Source organism: Pseudophryne corroboree, chromosome 11, assembly GCF_028390025.1.
Source record: "Pseudophryne corroboree isolate aPseCor3 chromosome 11, aPseCor3.hap2, whole genome shotgun sequence".
NCBI classification, from domain to species: Eukaryota; Metazoa; Chordata; class Amphibia; order Anura; family Myobatrachidae; genus Pseudophryne; species Pseudophryne corroboree.
Window position 1 is genome coordinate 115,059,905 of NC_086454.1, and position 18,870 is coordinate 115,078,774.

The following is an 18,870-nucleotide window of genomic DNA, read 5'->3' on the forward strand; positions in this document are numbered from 1 at the left end:
GTATGACTTTGCAGCATGTTTTAAAGGGGATGTTAAAGTGTGAAGCAGACCATAGGCTTTCCCCCATTGAACTTAATAGCACAGGCACTTGTTTCTCTGCATGTTATTTGCTAGAAAATACTGCTCTGGCCCTTCTGTATAGAGGAGCCAGTCATCCTTTTCTATGTCACTGAATGTGTCTATGTGCATAGCCACGGCATTGGGTCCTTACCAGAGGCGTAATAAGGGTTTTTGGAGCCCAGGGCAAGATTATGAATGCCCCCCCCTCCGCCCCCCCTCCAATGATTTAGACTCCAAGCTATGTGCGCGCCGTAGGCGCGCCCAAAAATGCCCAGAGGGGGCGTGGCCACTGAAAATGTGGTGTGCCGATATGACACCTGTTTCACGTCACAATGGAGACATTCTTTTCAATTGCACACGCACCTTACCTGTAGGATGGCTTCTAACAATGTGGAACCTCTGGAGAATTTTATCCTCTGAGGCAGACGGCATCTTCAGTCGGCATTCACTATTCATGTAGGAGATTACATCGTCCAGAAGATGCCTGGTTGTGTAGAAAGGTCAGCATTGTACAACAGCGGTTCAACCACACTAACATCCTGCCCCCTGTGTCTCTCAGCCACACCATTACCTACCCCCTGTGTCATCACTCAGCACACCATCACATTTTAAGTCTCCCAGTGTCCCCCCCCATGTCATAGTGTATCTCTTTTCCCTCCTTTCTATGTCTCCCAGTGCCCCCGCCCCCTTAAGTGTCTCTCTCCCTCCTCTAGTCCTATCAATGTGTTAACTCTCTCTCACCCCCATCCCCTTACCTAGTGGGAGCCGGGGGGCTGAGGTGGCAGGCTGTTCAGACAGGGGAGCGTGACACATTGTGGTCACCAGAGCCGGCCCTAGCTAATTTGATGCCCTAGGCAAGATTTTGGCTGGTGCCCATTAGCACTGCCGCTAGTTCCGCCTCTGACCCTGTACCCCTTTCCCAGCACCATCACCCCTCACCCATAACAGTCCTCATTTTGGTGCCCTGTGCCAGCAAGAGTATTGGTGCGTGCTGAAAAAAGAGGTGTGTTTATGCTGGAAAGGGGCTGGCCACACAACAGTACCCCAATTCAAATGATGCCACACTATCGCTTTTTATTCACATTACACTGCACCGTAATCGATCCTTATTTCAGAGACAGACGTATCCTCTGGTGCATGTGTAGGTGAGATCCCGACCACTGTTCCAAGAGATCCAGTTAAAAGGATCGAGCATGAAACCTTCCGTACTGCAAAGCCTCATAGTAGGCAACCATCTTCCCCAGAAGGCGGATGCACTGATGAACCGACACCCTGGCAGGCTTCAAGACATCCCGGACCATGGTTTGAATCACCAATGCTTTCTCCGCTGGTAGAAACACCCTCTGCACCTCCGTGTCGAGGATCATCCCCAGGAAAGACAGCCTCCTTGTCAGCTCCAGATGAGACTTTGGAAGGTTCAGAATCCAACCGTGCTCCTTGAGCAGATGCGTTGTGAGAGCAATGGATCTTAACAACTTCTCCTTGGACGACGCCTTGATCAGCAGATCATCCAGATATAGAATTATGTTTACCCCCTGCTTGCGGAGGAGGACCATCATCTCTGCCATCACCTTGGTGAAGACCCTCTGTGCCGTGGAGAGGCCGAATGGCAGCACCTGAAACCGATAGTGATCGTCTAACAGTGCAAACCTGAGATAAGCCTGATGCGGCGACCAAATGGGAATGTGGAGGTACGCATCCTTGATGTCCAGGGATACCAGGAACTCCCCCTCCTTCAGTCCTGAGATAACTGCCCTTAGAGACTCCATCTTGAATTTGAAGTCCCTGAGATAAGGGTTCAAAGATTTCAAGTTCAGAATTGGCCTTACTGAACCATCCGGCTTCGGTACCACAAAAAGGTTTGAATAGTAAAATTTGTTCAACTGATGAGGTGGAACTGGAACAATGACCTCGGGCACTATCAATTTTCGGATAGCGTCCAGTAGAATAGCTCTGTCTGCTGGCAAAGCCAGCAAGCCTGATTTGAATAATCTGTGAGGTGGGAGAGTTTGAAACTCCAATATCCTGTGTCCAGGCCAGACGACACCCAGACGTGGCTGAAATGCCGGAGTCTTGCTCCCACCTGACCTTCCTCCAGGCTTTGCGGCCCACCATCATGCTGAGGACTTTGAGGTACCAAAAGCAGGCTTCTGGTCCTGGGAACCTGCGGGAGCAGGCTTTTTAGAATTGGCATGACCACCTCTAAAGAAGGTGTGAGAGGGCTTGTTCTTTCTAGGCCTAGCGGGCCAAAAGGACTGTGATGTGTTGGGAGTAAAAGGATTCTTCGTAGCCCGTGCATCTGAGGGGAGAAAAGGAGAATTACCCACAGTAGCCGTGGCAATCCACGCATCCAGCGACTCCCCAGAGACTGACCTGTATAGGGTAGGCTCTCCACACTTTTCCTGGATTCCGCGTCCGCAGACCATTGGCACAGCCAGAGACCCCTGCGAGCCGAGACGGACATGGAGATCCCCACGGCCATGGAACCCAGATCCTTCATGGATTCTACCAGGAACCCTGCAGAATCCTGTATGTTACATAAAATAAATCAACGTCACCTTTATCCAACGTAGTCAAGTCCTCCTGCAGAGTGATTGACCACTTTGCTATAGCTTTTGAAATCCATGTACAGGCAATAGTAGGCTGCAGTATATCCCCTGAAGCCATGTATATGGATTTGAGCATAGCATCCACTTTGCGATCTGCCGAGTCGTTCAACACAGTAGATCCTGGGACTGGTAAAACCACCTGTTTTGCCAGCCTAGAGACCGAGGCGTCAACTATAAGCGGGGACTCCATTTTTTTCTATCATCTTCCGGGAAGGGAAAAGCAACCAGAACCCTTTTAGGGATCTGGAATTTTTTCTCCGGGTTTTCCCAGGCTTTTTCAAATATAGCATTTAATTCCTTAGATGCCGGGAAGGTGAGAGGGGCTTTCGTACTGTCTGTGATAAAGGCCTCCTCAACCTGCTCAGGAGGTGTGTCAGAAATATGTAACACTTCCAGGATGGCCTCAATCACCCCCTTAGCAAGTGATGCCGACCCCCTCGACGCATCTGCATAACCGTCTGCTGTGTCAGAATCAGTATCCGTGTCATCCAGCATAATCTGGGCAAGAGCACCATTGTGAGAATGTACCGCAGGGGGCCCTGAGGGAGCAGTATCTGACCATACTGCCATAGAGGACTGCAATAACTGAGTAGCATGCTCAGTCCTTGCAACCCTTTCAGAAATCTGAGAAATAGTCCCCCTAAGAGAGGTTAACCAATCCAGTTCTGTAGCTGGGATTTGCGCTACAAAAGTGCAATACTGATTACATGGGATGGGATCTTCCTGAGAAGATAAATCCTCTGCAGCATATGAGACAGAGTCTCTAGACATTTTGCTTGTACACCCCACATACACACAGGGCAGACAGAGTTTCCCCTGAAGAATGGCAGAGAGACACAGAGATTGGAGCCAACCCACACACAGCGCTATATAGGTATAGGGAGACTTTTAACCAGCGCTGACTGTGTCCCTTAATATGTGACACAGTCTTTACACAGCCTCCCCTCCCTTCTACAACCCCCTGGTACCGTACAGATAGTTGGAGGTGCTCTGGAGGGACTGCTCTTCCACTAGCAGCGTGTCTGCAGGCAGGAAAATGGTGCTAAACTCTGCTGGGTCCGCTCTGAGGAGAAGCTCCGCCCCCTTAATAGCGCTGTCTTCCCGCTCTTCCTAGATTATACTGGCCTGAGGATTTTGTGCTGGCTGAGATCCGCGGACCCCAACAGGCTTTCTGGTCAGTTTAGGGTCAAGGCGCCGGCTCAGGGCGCCCCTCACAGCGACGCACATACTACGCTCCTAATCTGTAGCCGCCATCTTCATATCGGCTCCCTGCTTGTTAGGGAGCCGATGACTCACTCGCCACACTTCCACCGAGCTCGCAGCGTGGCAAGTGCAGATAGCGCTCACAAGGGACTTTGTTGCACTTGCCCCCTTGCCGGCATTCCGCCACTCGGGATGCCGATGTCGGGATCCTGACATTTGGCATCCTGGCCGGTGGGTTCTCAAACCGATCCCACAAAGATATGGGAATACAATTCCTACTGTACTGTACCATCCTACTGCCATCTGTTCTGACATGCAGCCAGTATGGGAGAATATATTAACTGGAGTATGTATTGGTCTACAGCCCAGCCAGTGTCAGTGTGTTCTCAACCAGGGGTTGGGATTTGATTTTGCCAGAATACCAACTGCGGCATCCTGATGTTTAGAATTCGGACAGGGTAAGATAAGTATACTTACCCGCTTCCCCTAGCACCATAACCCTCCCTTTCCGTAGCCTAAACCTAACCCTCCCCTTCCTACAGCCTAACCCTAGTCCTCTCAGGTGGCGCCTAAACCTAACCCCTTCCTGCAGCCTAAACCTAACCCACCCTCCTTGCAACCTAAAACTAAACCGCCTGGGGAGCAATCTAACCCTAACCCTTCCCCCACAGCCTAATCTTAACCCCCACACCCCTTACCTCTCAGGCATGTCGGTGGTTAACCGTTCGAGATCCTGGCTGTCAGGATTCCGGCGCCTGGCTGGAAATCCTATTCGGTATGCCGGTATCAGCATTCCGAGTAGTGTTGGGATTCCGATGTCGGGATTCTGACCTGCCGGGACCCTGACCGGATCCCCTCAACCAACACGATCTAAGGAGCAGAAGGGAAGTGTGAGAATCCTGTGACACATTTCCCCGCCTTGCTATGTCGAGTAATCAGCGGTTTCCTCAGACGGTATTTCTGTGTATGTATATATGCTTAATACAGTACTTACACTTGATTTTTGACCTATTCATATATTTTTCAATTATTGAGCTCGGAGTATTTACTGAGTAAGTAATAAATAGAAAGGCAGTTTCTGCTTTACTATACAGACTTCAGTGCATTACTGTAGCTCCAGATCATGATGAAAATGATAACTCACAGTTGGCAATTATGGGGGTAATTCAGATCTGATCGCAGATACAGTATGCTAAATTTAGCACATCTACGATCAGTTTCTCAGACATGTGGGGGAAGCCCAGCAAAAGCATCTGCTAAGTAGGTACTGCGCGCTAGCAGGCCGCTACTCGCTGCGTACCGGGTCGCAGCGGCTGTCTGTGATATCACGCATCCACCGTGGCCCACCCCTGCAACGGTCCGGACGCGCCTCCGTTGTCCAGGCCACGCCCCTTCAATGGCGTTCTAACGCCGTTGGCATGCCCTCTCATGGCCCACGACCACCTCTGCCTGTCAATCAGGCAGAGGCGATTGCAGCATGTTTTTAGCTTGCGGGTGCGCACTCCACAAAGTGATTCAGACTGCAATCGCTGTCGCTGCAGCGATGCAGTCTGAATTACTCCCAATTATGTCCATAGGTAGTAAAACAGATGTTAATTTTTTATGTTAACTCAGGACATTTTCAACCTTTCTGTTTCATATAACTCCTATTATCAGTATTTTCTTAAATAACTTTCATATTGTTTATCAATTTATATCAATTACCTCCTAAAACTATGTTTATTCCAAGTTTCAAATATATACTGTACATATTTGGCAAGTAAAATTTTATGTTTTTAACTGTATAAATATTTTACAGGTTGAGTATCCCATATCCAAATATTCCGAAATACGGAATATTCCGAAATACGGACTTTTTTGAGTGAGAGTGAGATAGAGAAATCTTTGTTTTCTGTTGCTCAATGTACTCAAACTTTGTTTAATACACAAAGTTATTAAAAAATATTGTATTGAATGACCATCAGGCTGTGTGTATAAGGTGTATATGTAACATAAATGCATTCTGTGCTTAGATTTAGGTCCCATCACCAAGATATCTCATTATGGTATGCAATTATTCCAAAATACGGAAAAATCCCATATCCAAAATACCTCTGGTCCCAAGCATTTTGGATAAGGGATACTCAACCTGTATTAGTTATATATAAAAATGTTAGAGTTAAAGTAACTTCTAGAGGTACACCATGAATCTATCTGATGTACATTGAAAATGTATCACACTTTGAGACCCCTTGTTCTAACTATATATTTTTATACCTTATAGAACACTTGCAAGGCTGTAGCCTAACCCCAACGCTAGTCACCATTAAGTATAACAAGTGTACATCTATTGGGCCTGTGCCTATTAATTATTGCAGCGGATCATGCGATTCTTCAACCATGTGAGTATCTGTGCTGAGAAATTGGGGTCAGTCATATGGGTGTGGATCGTTGGGTCGACAGTAACTAGGTTGACAGTCATTAGGTCGACCACTTTTTTTTTTTTAAATGGTGGTTTTCATCGTAAAGTGTCCGGGAACCCCAATCAGTGCACCGTGTCCCCTCGCATGGCTCGCTGCTTCGGGCAACGTTACCATTCCCAATCGTAGTCCACGTGGATTGTAAAGTATGAAAAAGTTAAAAAAATTAAGAAAAAAAAGTGAAAACTTGTGTCTGCATTTTCACGTGTTGACCTTTGCCATGTCGACCTAATGAGTGTCGACCTAAAGACTGGATACCAGTTATATACTGTATTAAATTCCAGGAACAAATTGTAGCTGGAGAGCTGGCTGATACAGCAACGTTTTGATTGAAAGTAATGAAAGGATGAAAATCACATACAGTATCTCCATTGTTTCCATTCTCTAACTTGACATTAACTAAGAATCTGTTGTAAAAGATATAAGCTTAAAACTTCTGCTATTACCTTTTTCCCCTCCCTGATTAATTATCATTTATTATGGGAGAGTATCTCTCAGCATGGGTGATAGGGGCTAATTCAGACCTAATCGTAGATGTGCTAAATTTAATACATCTGCGATCAACCACACTGACATGCGGGTGTACGCCCAGCACAGGGCTACTCCACCCCACAAGTCCGGCCCTGACCCGTCGCACTAGTACAAAAGCATCACACGGCAGCGATGCTTTTGTACTTGAAGAGTAGCTCCCCACCAGCGCAGCTCCTGTGCACTGGCAGGGAGCTACTTGTCGCTGCCTGGGTCGAAGCGGCTGGCTGCGTGTCACATTACACAGCCGCCGTCCGCCCCCCATTGGTCCGGGCACGCCAGCATTGCCCTGATACGCCCCCTAAATGGCGGCCTAATGCCGCCGGCCCGCCCAGAGACCGCCGCAGAGGTGATCGCAGGGCTAAAACAGCCATTGGCTGTTTTGCTTGCGCCGGCGCATGCATAGTTCAGACCTGATCGCTGCTGTGCAATATTATAAAGTCACAGATCCTACAGCTGCTAAAAATATACACACAGGAAAGACTGTGGATGTGATTCAGAGAAGAAACTATTTTTTTTTGCTGTTGAGTGATTACCAGCAGTCTGTGCATGTGTCTGTCACACTACAGAAGACTGACACATAAACAAATGAGCAAAACAAAAAGAAAACAGCGACTTACCGTATAAAATAATGTAAGACAAGTAATGTTGTACAAGTACATGGTACAGTGTATAGACATTGCTGCATCAGCTGACATGACACTGAAATAAGCATCAGGGTGGCAGAAACCGAGGGTTAGGTGCTGTTGTAGGGAGTATGAGTAGAAGATAGTCTAAGTAAGAGAAGGAAAATCATATGAGGGGAGAGAGCCCTGCTTGTGATACCTTATATTCTAAAGGGGGGGCAGACAGACAAGGGTCACACAGATGGGGTAGACAGTGAGCATGGAACAGAGGGTTAGGATGAGAGGTGGTTCGGTCTGATCAAGAAGTGGATTTTGAGAGCCAATTTCACGTTTTGTAGAAAGGTGGAGAATCTGATGGGGATGGTAGAAAATTCCAGAGATAGGGAGCAGCACATACAATATCTTGGAGGCGGGAGTGGGAGGAAGTAAATAGTAGACAGAAGAGGCGGTGTGCATGTGTGAAGAGGGTGGGCAGGAGTGTAAAGGGAGATAAGGTCAGAGATGTAAATGGGATAGGAATGGCTTTGTGAGTGTGAGAAGCTTAAATTGGATTCTGAAGGGAAAGGGGAACCAGTGTAGGGCTTGTAAGAGAGGGGGAATGGACATATTACATTTGGAGAGGAAGATGAGCTGGGCAGCAGCATTGAGGATAAATTGGAGTGGAGAGAAGCAGTAGTCAGGGAGGCCAAATAGAAGGAGATTCCAGTAGTCCAATCTGGAGATGACTAGTGAGTGGATGAGGGTCTTAGTGTTATCCAAGGTTAGAAAGTGTCTGATCCTGGAAATATTTTTGAGATGGAAATGGCAGGATTGCGAGAGGTCAGGGGATGAAAGGTAGAATTGAGTATCATATGCATAAAGATGATATTGGAAGTAAAAAAAAAAAAACTAATGAGCTCACCGAAAGAGTACATATACTGTAGAGAGACAAAAGGAGAGGTCCAAGAACAGGACCATGGGGGACACCTGCTGTTAGTGAAAGAGTGAAGGTGTAGCTTTAAGAGGAGACAGAGAATGGTCAGAGAGGTAGGAGGGCATCCAGGTGAAGGCAGTATCACACAGACCAAGGGAGTGAAGGATTTGCAAGAGAAGAGGGTGGTCCACAATGTCAAAAGCAGCAGAGAGGTCAAGAAGAATAAGCATAGAGGTTTTGGCAGCAAGGAGGTAATTGCAGACTATTGTGAGAACAGTTTCAGTGGTGTGGAGAGGACAGAAGCCAGACTGAAATGGGTCAAGCAGGGAGTGAGAAGAAAGAAAGGCTGTAAGGTGGTTGTAGACAATAGGCTCAAGGAGTTTGAAAGCAAAAGGGGGGGGGGGGCAGAGTAGTGGGAAAGAGTGTTAGAATCAAGAATAGGCTTTTAAAAAATAGAAGAGACATGGGTAAGCTTGAAGGTAGAGGTGACAGTGCCTGATAAGAGGGAGAGATTGAGGAGGTGGGCAGGATGAGAACCAGCAGAAGGAGAGAGGTAGCAGAGGAGGCGGGAGGGGATAGGGTCAAGTGGGGGATAGAGGGGACCAGGAAGGGGGGAGATGAGGACCATGACTTCCTCCCCACAGACATAGATGGTAAGAAGGATGGGGAGGCGTGGTCAGAGAGAGGAGGGGGCAGGTTGCTGAGGGACTGGTGGGATGTGATGTCCTGACATATGGAGTCAATTTTGGATTTGAAGTAGGTGGCAAAGTCAAGGGCAGATAGTGAGGAGGAGTCAAGGTGGTGGTGGGCAGAGGAGGGAGTTGACAGATGTCAGGATATTGAAGACAGGAAAGAGATAAGGTTCTTGAAATACAATTGTTTAGAGAGGGAGAGGGCAGCACTGTAGGATGAGAGCATAAATTTGAAATGGAGCAAGTCTGCAGTAGAGTGTGATTTCCTCCACTGTCGCTTGGTGGTATGTGAACATTTTTGCAGATATCTGATGCCTTTGGAATGCCAGAGTTGACGTGTTGATCTGTGGGGGTGCATAGTGTCAAGGGACATAGTGTCCCATACTTTTGCTCTTGCATAGAGTCAAGAGCAAAAGTAAGGGAGGTATTGTATAGGAAATTATAATTAATTCTACAGCTAGGCATATGTTAGTTATGATGTTGTCCTAATTAGGCAGTGCTATTTTGATAAGCAGAATACAAAGGCAGCAATCTTTGTGTGTTTATCTTTATCATACTGTATGCAAATAAAAAATAAGAAACCTTTATGGAGATTTCCCAGTCAAAATTAAACACTGGGTTACTTGAAACAGCTACATTTATGTCCTCATACACCAAGCCTCAGTCCGCCATGCGGCACCAGACGACCGGCGTGAGTGGGCAGTGTTGAGCTTTTTCTTTAAATTTGCATTTTATTCACTGCAGATGCAGTGAAGTACCGCTCAATCTGTTCCAGAGTTGCTAGGAATTACACAGGAATTACTGTAGTTTGAAATATGTACAAAGTTGCAGATGAAGGACAATGGAACTTGGCTGCTACATCGTAACACTTCTTATATGACTGCGGCAATAGCAAAAGTAAGGGAGGTATTGTATAGGAAATTATAATTAATTCTACAGCTAGGCATATGTTAGTTATGATGTTGTCCTAATTAGGCAGTGCTATTTTGATAAGCAGAATACAAAGGCAGCAATCTTTGTGTGATTATCTTTATCATATGCAAATAAAAAATAAGAAACCTTTATGGAGATTTCCCAGTCAAAATTAAACACTGGGTTACTTGAAACAGCTACATTTATGTCCTCATACACCAAGCCTCAGTCCGCCATGCGGCACCAGACGACCGGCGTGAGTGGGCAGTGTTGAGCTTTTTCTTTAAATTTGCATTTTATTCACTGCAGATGCAGTGAAGTACCGCTCAATCTGTTCCAGAGTTGCTAGGAATTACACAGGAATTACTGTAGTTTGAAATATGTACAAAGTTGCAGATGAAGGACAATGGAACTTGGCTGCTACATCGTAACACTTCTTATATGACTGCGGCAATAGTATATGAGGATACATCAGTATTTTATAAGGTAGTAAATAGTTAAATATTGGGTGGAATCTAGAGATGAGCGCCTGAAATTTTTCGGGTTTTGTGTTTTGGTTTTGGGTTCGGTTCCGCGGCCGTGTTTTGGGTTCGAACGCGTTTTGGCAAAACCTCACCGAATTTTTTTTGTCGGATTCGGTGTGTTTTGGATTCGGGTGTTTTTTTCAAAAAACACTAAAAAACAGCTTAAATCATAGAATTTGGGGTCATTTTGATCCCAAAGTATTATTAACCTCAAAAACCATAATTTACACTCATTTTCAGTCTATTCTGAATACCTCACACCTCACAATATTATTTTTAGTCCTAAAATTTGCACCGAGGTCGCTGTGTGAGTAAGATAAGCGACCCTAGTGGCCGACACAAACACCGGGCCCATCTAGGAGTGGCACTGCAGTGTCACGCAGGATGTCCCTTCCAAAAAACCCTCCCCAAACAGCACATGATGCAAAGAAAAAAAGAGGCGCAATGAGGTAGCTGTGTGAGTAAGATTAGCGACCCTAGTGGCCGACACAAACACCGGGCCCATCTAGGAGTGGCACTGCAGTGTCACGCAGGATGTCCCTTCCAAAAAACCCTCCCCAAACAGCACATGACGCAAAGAAAAAAAGAGGCGCAATGAGGTAGCTGTGTGAGTAAGATTAGCGACCCTAGTGGCCGACACAAACACCGGGCCCATCTAGGAGTGGCACTGCAGTGTCACGCAGGATGTCCCTTCCAAAAAACCCTCCCCAAACAGCACATGACGCAAAGAAAAAAAGAGGCGCAATGAGGTAGCTGACTGTGTGAGTAAGATTAGCGACCCTAGTGGCCGACACAAACACCGGGCCCATTTAGGAGTGGCACTGCAGTGTCACGCAGGATGTCCCTTCCAAAAAACCCTCCCCAATCAGCACATGAAGCAAAGAAAAAGAAAAGAAAAAAGAGGTGCAAGATGGAATTGTCCTTGGGCCCTCCCACCCACCCTTATGTTGTATAAACAAAACAGGACATGCACACTTTAACCAACCCATCATTTCAGTGACAGGGTCTGCCACACGACTGTGACTGATATGACGGGTTGGTTTGGACCCCCCCCAAAAAAGAAGCAATTAATCTCTCCTTGCACAAACTGGCTCTACAGAGGCAAGATGTCCACCTCATCATCACCCTCCGATATATCACCGTGTACATCCCCCTCCTCACAGATTATCAATTCGTCCCCACTGGAATCCACCATCTCAGCTCCCTGTGTACTTTGTGGAGGCAATTGCTGCTGGTCAATGTCTCCGCGGAGGAATTGATTATAATTCATTTTAATGAACATCATCTTCTCCACATATTCTGGATGTAACCTCGTACGCCGATTGCTGACAAGGTGAGCGGCGGCACTAAACACTCTTTCGGAGTACACACTTGTGGGAGGGCAACTTAGGTAGAATAAAGCCAGTTTGTGCAAGGGCCTCCAAATTGCCTCTTTTTCCTGCCAGTATAAGTACGGACTGTGTGACGTGCCTACTTGGATGCGGTCACTCATATAATCCTCCACCATTCTATCAATGTTGAGAGAATCATATGCAGTGACAGTAGACGACATGTCCGTAATCGTTGTCAGGTCCTTCAGTCCGGACCAGATGTCAGCATCAGCAGTCGCTCCAGACAGCCCTGCATCACCGCCAGCGGGTGGGCTCGGAATTCTGAGCCTTTTCCTCGCACCCCCAGTTGCGGGAGAATGTGAAGGAGGAGATGTTGACAGGTCGCGTTCCGCTTGACTTGACAATTTTGTCACCAGCAGGTCTTTCAACCCCAGCAGACTTGTGTCTGCCGGAAAGAGAGATCCAAGGTAGGCTTTAAATCTAGGATCGAGCACGGTGGCCAAAATGTAGTGCTCTGATTTCAACAGATTGACCACCCGTGAATCCTTGTTAAGCGAATTAAGGGCTCCATCCACAAGTCCCACATGCCTAGCGGAATCGCTCCGTGTTAGCTCCTCCTTCAATGTCTCCAGCTTCTTCTGCAAAAGCCTGATGAGGGGAATGACCTGACTCAGGCTGGCAGTGTCTGAACTGACTTCACGTGTGGCAAGTTCAAAGGGCATCAGAACCTTGCACAACGTTGAAATCATTCTCCACTGCGCCTGAGACAGGTGCATTCCACCTACTATATCGTGCTCAATTGTATAGGCTTGAATGGCCTTTTGCTGCTCCTCCAACCTCTGAAGCATATAGAGGGTTGAATTCCACCTCGTTACCACTTCTTGCTTCAGATGATGGCAGGGCAGGTTCAGTAGTTTTTGGTGGTGCTCAAGTCTTCTGTACGTGGTGCCTGTACGCCGAAAGTGTCCCGCAATTCTTCTGGCCACCGACAGCATCTCTTGCACGCCCCTGTCGTTTTTTAAAAAATTCTGCACTACCAAATTCAAGGTATGTGCAAAACATGGGACGTGCTGGAATTTGCCCATATTTAATGCACACACAATATTGCTGGCGTTGTCCGATGCCACAAATCCACAGGAGAGTCCAATTGGGGTAAGCCATTCCGCGATGATCTTCCTCAGTTGCCGTAAGAGGTTTTCAGCTGTGTGCGTATTCTGGAAAGCGGTGATACAAAGCGTAGCCTGCCTAGGAAAGAGTTGGCGTTTGCGAGATGCTGCTACTGGTGCCGCCGCTGCTGTTCTTGCGGCGGGAGTCCATACATCTACCCAGTGGGCTGTCACAGTCATATAGTCCTGACCCTGCCCTGCTCCACTTGTCCACATGTCCGTGGTTAAGTGGACATTGGGTACAACTGCATTTTTTAGGACACTGGTGAGTCTTTTTCTGACGTCCGTGTACATTCTCGGTATCGCCTGCCTAGAGAAGTGGAACCTAGATGGTATTTGGTAACGGGGGCACACTGCCTCAATAAATTGTCTAGTTCCCTGTGAACTAACGGCGGATACCGGACGCACGTCTAACACCAACATAGTTGTCAAGGCCTGTTATCCGCTTTGCAGCAGGATGACTGCTGTGATATTTCATCTTCCTCGCAAAGGACTGTTGAACAGTCAATTGCTTACTGGAAGTAGTACAAGTGGGCTTACGACTTCCCCTCTGGGATGACCATCGACTCCCAGCAGCAACAACAGCAGCGCCAGCAGCAGTAGGCGTTACACGCAAGGATGCATCGGAGGAATCCCAGGCAGGAGAGGAATCGTCAGAATTGCCAGTGACATGGCCTGCAGGACTATTGGCATTCCTGGGGAAGGAGGAAATTGACACTGAGGGAGTTGGTGGGGTGGTTTGCGTGAGCTTGGTTACAAGAGGAAGGGATTTACTGGTCAGTGGACTGCTTCCGCTGTCACCCAAAGTTTTTGAACTTGTCACTGACTTATTATGAATGCGCTGCAGGTGACGTATAAGGGAGGATGTTCCGAGGTGGTTAACGTCCTTACCCCTACTTATTACAGCTTGACAAAGGGAACACACGGCTTGACACCTGTTGTCCGCATTTCTGGTGAAATACCTCCACACCGAAGAGCTGATTTTTTTGGTATTTTCACCTGGCATGTCAACGGCCATATTCCTCCCACGGACAACAGGTGTCTCCCCGGGTGCCTGACTTAAACAAACCACCTCACCATCAGAATCCTCCTGGTCAATTTCCTCCCCAGCGCCAGCAACACCCATATCCTCCTCATCCTGGTGTACTTCAACACTGACATCTTCAATCTGACTATCAGGAACTGGACTGCGGGTGCTCCTTCCAGCACTTGCAGGGGGCGTGCAAATGGTGGAAGGCGCATGCTCTTCACGTCCAGTGTTGGGAAGGTCAGGCATCGCAACCGACACAATTGGACTCTCCTTGTGGATTTGGGATTTCGAAGAATGCACAGTTCTTTGCTGTGCTGCTTTTGCCAGCTTGAGTCTTTTCATTTTTCTAGCGAGAGGCTGAGTGCTTCCATCCTCATGTGAAGCTGAACCACTAGCCATGAACATAGGCCAGGGCCTCAGCCGTTCCTTGCCACTCCGTGTCGTAAATGGCATATTGGCAAGTTTACGCTTCTCCTCCGACAATTTTATTTTAGGTTTTGGAGTCCTTTTTTTTCTGATATTTGGTGTTTTGGATTTGACATGCTCTGTACTATGACATTGGGCATCGGCCTTGGCAGACGACGTTGCTGGCATTTCATCGTCTCGGCCATGACTAGTGGCAGCAGCTTCAGCACGAGGTGGAAGTGGATCTTGATCTTTCCCTAATTTTGGAACCTCAACATTTTTGTTCTCCATATTTTAATAGGCACAACTAAAAGGCACCTCAGGTAAACAATGGAGATGGATACTAGTATACAATTATGGACTGCCTGCCGAGTGCAGACACAGAGGTAGCCACAGCCGTGAACTACCGTACTGTACTGTGTCTGCTGCTAATATAGACTGGTTGATAAAGAGATGTCTATGTAACTATGTATGTATAAAGAAGAAAGAAAAAAAAACCACGGTTAGGTGGTATACAATTATGGACGGACTGCCTGCCGAGTGCAGACACAGAGGTAGCCACAGCCGTGAACTACCGTACTGTACTGTGTCTGCTGCTAATATAGACTGGTTGATAAAGAGATGTCGTAGTAGTATGTATGTATAAAGAAGAAAAAAAAACCACGGTTAGGTGGTATATACAATTATGGACGGGCTGCCGAGTGCCGACACAGAGGTAGCCACAGCCGTGAACTACCGCACTGTACTGTGTCTGCTGCTAATATATAGACTGGTTGATAAAGAGATAGTATACTCGTAACTAGTATGTATGTATAAAGAAAGAAAAAAAAACCACGATTAGGTGGTATATACAATTATGGACGGGCTGCCGAGTGCCGACACAGAGGTAGCCACAGCCGTGAACTACCGCACTGTACTGTGTCTGCTGCTAATATATAGACTGGTTGATAAAGAGATAGTATACTCGTAACTAGTATGTATGTATAAAGAAAGAAAAAAAAACCACGGTTAGGTGGTATATACAATTATGGACGGGCTGCCGAGTGCCGACACAGAGGTAGCCACAGCCGTGAACTACCGCACTGTACTGTGTCTGCTGCTAATATAGACTGGTTGATAAAGAGATAGTATACTCGTAACTAGTATGTATGTATAAAGAAAGAAAAAAAAACCACGGTTAGGTGGTATATACAATTATGGACGGGCTGCCGAGTGCCGACACAGAGGTAGCCACAGCCGTGAACTACCGCACTGTACTGTGTCTGCTGCTAATATATAGACTGGTTGATAAAGAGATAGTATACTCGTAACTAGTATGTATGTATAAAGAAAGAAAAAAAAACCACGGTTAGGTGGTATATACAATTATGGACGGGCTGCCGAGTGCCGACACAGAGGTAGCCACAGCCGTGAACTACCGCACTGTACTGTGTCTGCTGCTAATATATAGACTGGTTGATAAAGAGATAGTATACTCGTAACTAGTATGTATGTATAAAGAAAGAAAAAAAAACCACGGTTAGGTGGTATATACAATTATGGACGGGCTGCCGAGTGCCGACACAGAGGTAGCCACAGCCGTGAACTACCGCACTGTACTGTGTCTGCTGCTAATATAGACTGGTTGATAAAGAGATAGTATACTCGTAACTAGTATGACTATAAAGAAAGAAAAAAAAACCACGGTTAGGTGGTATATACAATTATGGACGGGCTGCCGAGTGCCGACACAGAGGTAGCCACAGCCGTGAACTACCGCACTGTACTGTGTCTGCTGCTAATATATAGACTGGTTGATAAAGAGATAGTATACTCGTAACTAGTATGTATGTATAAAGAAAGAAAAAAAAACCACGGTTAGGTGGTATATACAATTATGGACGGGCTGCCGAGTGCCGACACAGAGGTAGCCACAGCCATGAACTACCGCACTGTACTGTGTCTGCTGCTGATATAGACTGGTTGATAAAGAGATAGTATACTCGTAACTAGTATGTATGTATAAAGAAAGAAAAAAAAACCACGGTTAGGTGGTATATACAATTATGGACGGGCTGCCGAGTGCCGACACAGAGGTAGCCACAGCCGTGAACTACCGCACTGTACTGTGTCTGCTGCTAATATATAGACTGGTTGATAAAGAGATAGTATACTCGTAACTAGTATGTATGTATAAAGAAAGAAAAAAAAACCACGGTTAGGTGGTATATACAATTATGGACGGGCTGCCGAGTGCCGACACAGAGGTAGCCACAGCCGTGAACTACCGCACTGTACTGTGTCTGCTGCTAATATATAGACTGGTTGATAAAGAGATAGTATACTCGTAACTAGTATGTATGTATAAAGAAAGAAAAAAAAACCACGGTTAGGTGGTATATACAATTATGGACGGGCTGCCGAGTGCCGACACAGAGGTAGCCACAGCCGTGAACTACCGCACTGTACTGTGTCTGCTGCTAATATATAGACTGGTTGATAAAGAGATAGTATACTCGTAACTAGTATGTATGTATAAAGAAAGAAAAAAAAACCACGGTTAGGTGGTATATACAATTATGGACGGGCTGCCGAGTGCCGACACAGAGGTAGCCACAGCCGTGAACTACCGCACTGTACTGTGTCTGCTGCTAATATATAGACTGGTTGATAAAGAGATAGTATACTCGTAACTAGTATGTATGTATAAAGAAAGAAAAAAAAACCACGGTTAGGTGGTATATACAATTATGGACGGGCTGCCGAGTGCCGACACAGAGGTAGCCACAGCCGTGAACTACCGCACTGTACTGTGTCTGCTGCTAATATATAGACTGGTTGATAAAGAGATAGTATACTCGTAACTAGTATGTATGTATAAAGAAAGAAAAAAAAACCACGGTTAGGTGGTATATACAATTATGGACGGGCTGCCGAGTGCCGACACAGAGGTAGCCACAGCCGTGAACTACCGCACTGTACTGTGTCTGCTGCTAATATAGACTGGTTGATAAAGAGATAGTATACTCGTAACTAGTATGTATGTATAAAGAAAGAAAAAAAAACCACGGTTAGGTGGTATATACAATTATGGACGGGCTGCCGAGTGCCGACACAGAGGTAGCCACAGCCGTGAACTACCGCACTGTACTGTGTCTGCTGCTAATATAGACTGGTTGATAAAGAGATAGTATACTCGTAACTAGTATGACTATAAAGAAAGAAAAAAAAACCACGGTTAGGTGGTATATACAATTATGGACGGGCTGCCGAGTGCCGACACAGAGGTAGCCACAGCCGTGAACTACCGCACTGTACTGTGTCTGCTGCTAATATAGACTGGTTGATAAAGAGATAGTATACTACTAATATTATATATACTGGTGGTCAGGTCACTGGTCATTAGTCACACTGGCAGTGGCACTCCTGCAGCAAAAGTGTGCACTGTTTAATTTTAATATAATATTATGTACTCCTGGCTCCTGCTATAACCTATAACTGGCACTGCAGTGCTCCCCAGTCTCCCCCACAATTATAAGCTGTGTGAGCTGAGCACAGTCAGATATATATATACATTGATGCAGCACACTGGGCTGAGCAGTGCACACAGATATGGTATGTGACTGAGTCACTGTGTGTATCGTTTTTTTCAGGCAGAGAACGGATATATTAAATAAAACAAACAACTGCACTGTCTGGTGGTCACTGTGGTCGTCAGTCACTAAACTCTGCACTCTCTTCTACAGTATCACAGCCTCAGGTCAATCTCTCTCTCTCTCTCTCAACCCTAATCTAAATGGAGAGGACGCCAGCCACGTCCTCTCCCTATCAATCTCAATGCACGTGTGAAAATGGCGGCGACGCGCGGCTCCTTATATAGAATCCGAGTCTCGCGATAGAATCCGAGCCTCGCGAGAATCCGACAGCGTCATGATGACGTTCGGGCGCGCTCGGGTTAACCGAGCAAGGCGGGAAGATCCGAGTCGCTCGGACCCGTGAAAAAAAACATGAAGTTCGGGCGGGTTCGGATTCAGAGAAACCGAACCCGCTCATCTCTAGTGGAATCTCAATCTGATACTAATTATTGCCCGGAATCTTAAAGGTATCTCCTGCTTTTAAATATTAACATGCATTATACTCTCATGTGCTTTAACTTAAAATGGGCATACAGTATTATGACCTGACTGGTTGAAATTATTATCTGGTAATGGATGAGAGCAAAAGGCAATAAACAATTTGCTCCCAAACATGAAAGATTAACAAAAACTGTCGTTCAGGCAAATTGGTGAAATCACGGATTTAACCAATTTGTATGAATGATAATTTTTGTCCATTTTCCACTTTTGGGAGCAACCAATCAATTGTCATTTGCTCTCATCCATTACCAGATTTTCATTCCAACCAGCCAGATCTGGCAGATTATCTGTTAGATA

The 18,870-nt window shown here is 46.3% G+C and overlaps 1 protein-coding gene across 1 annotated transcript in view; it reads left to right on the forward strand.

Moving 5' to 3' along the window:
* The window catches only part of LOC134968664 (mucin-5AC-like), a 509,092-nt gene that overhangs the window by 466,772 nt on the left and 23,450 nt on the right, over positions 1-18,870 (forward strand). The window contains exon 40 of the mRNA XM_063944186.1: positions 6,136-6,253. Coding sequence (XP_063800256.1) covers positions 6,136-6,253 — 118 coding nt within the window. The remainder of the gene's footprint in view (positions 1-6,135; positions 6,254-18,870) is intronic.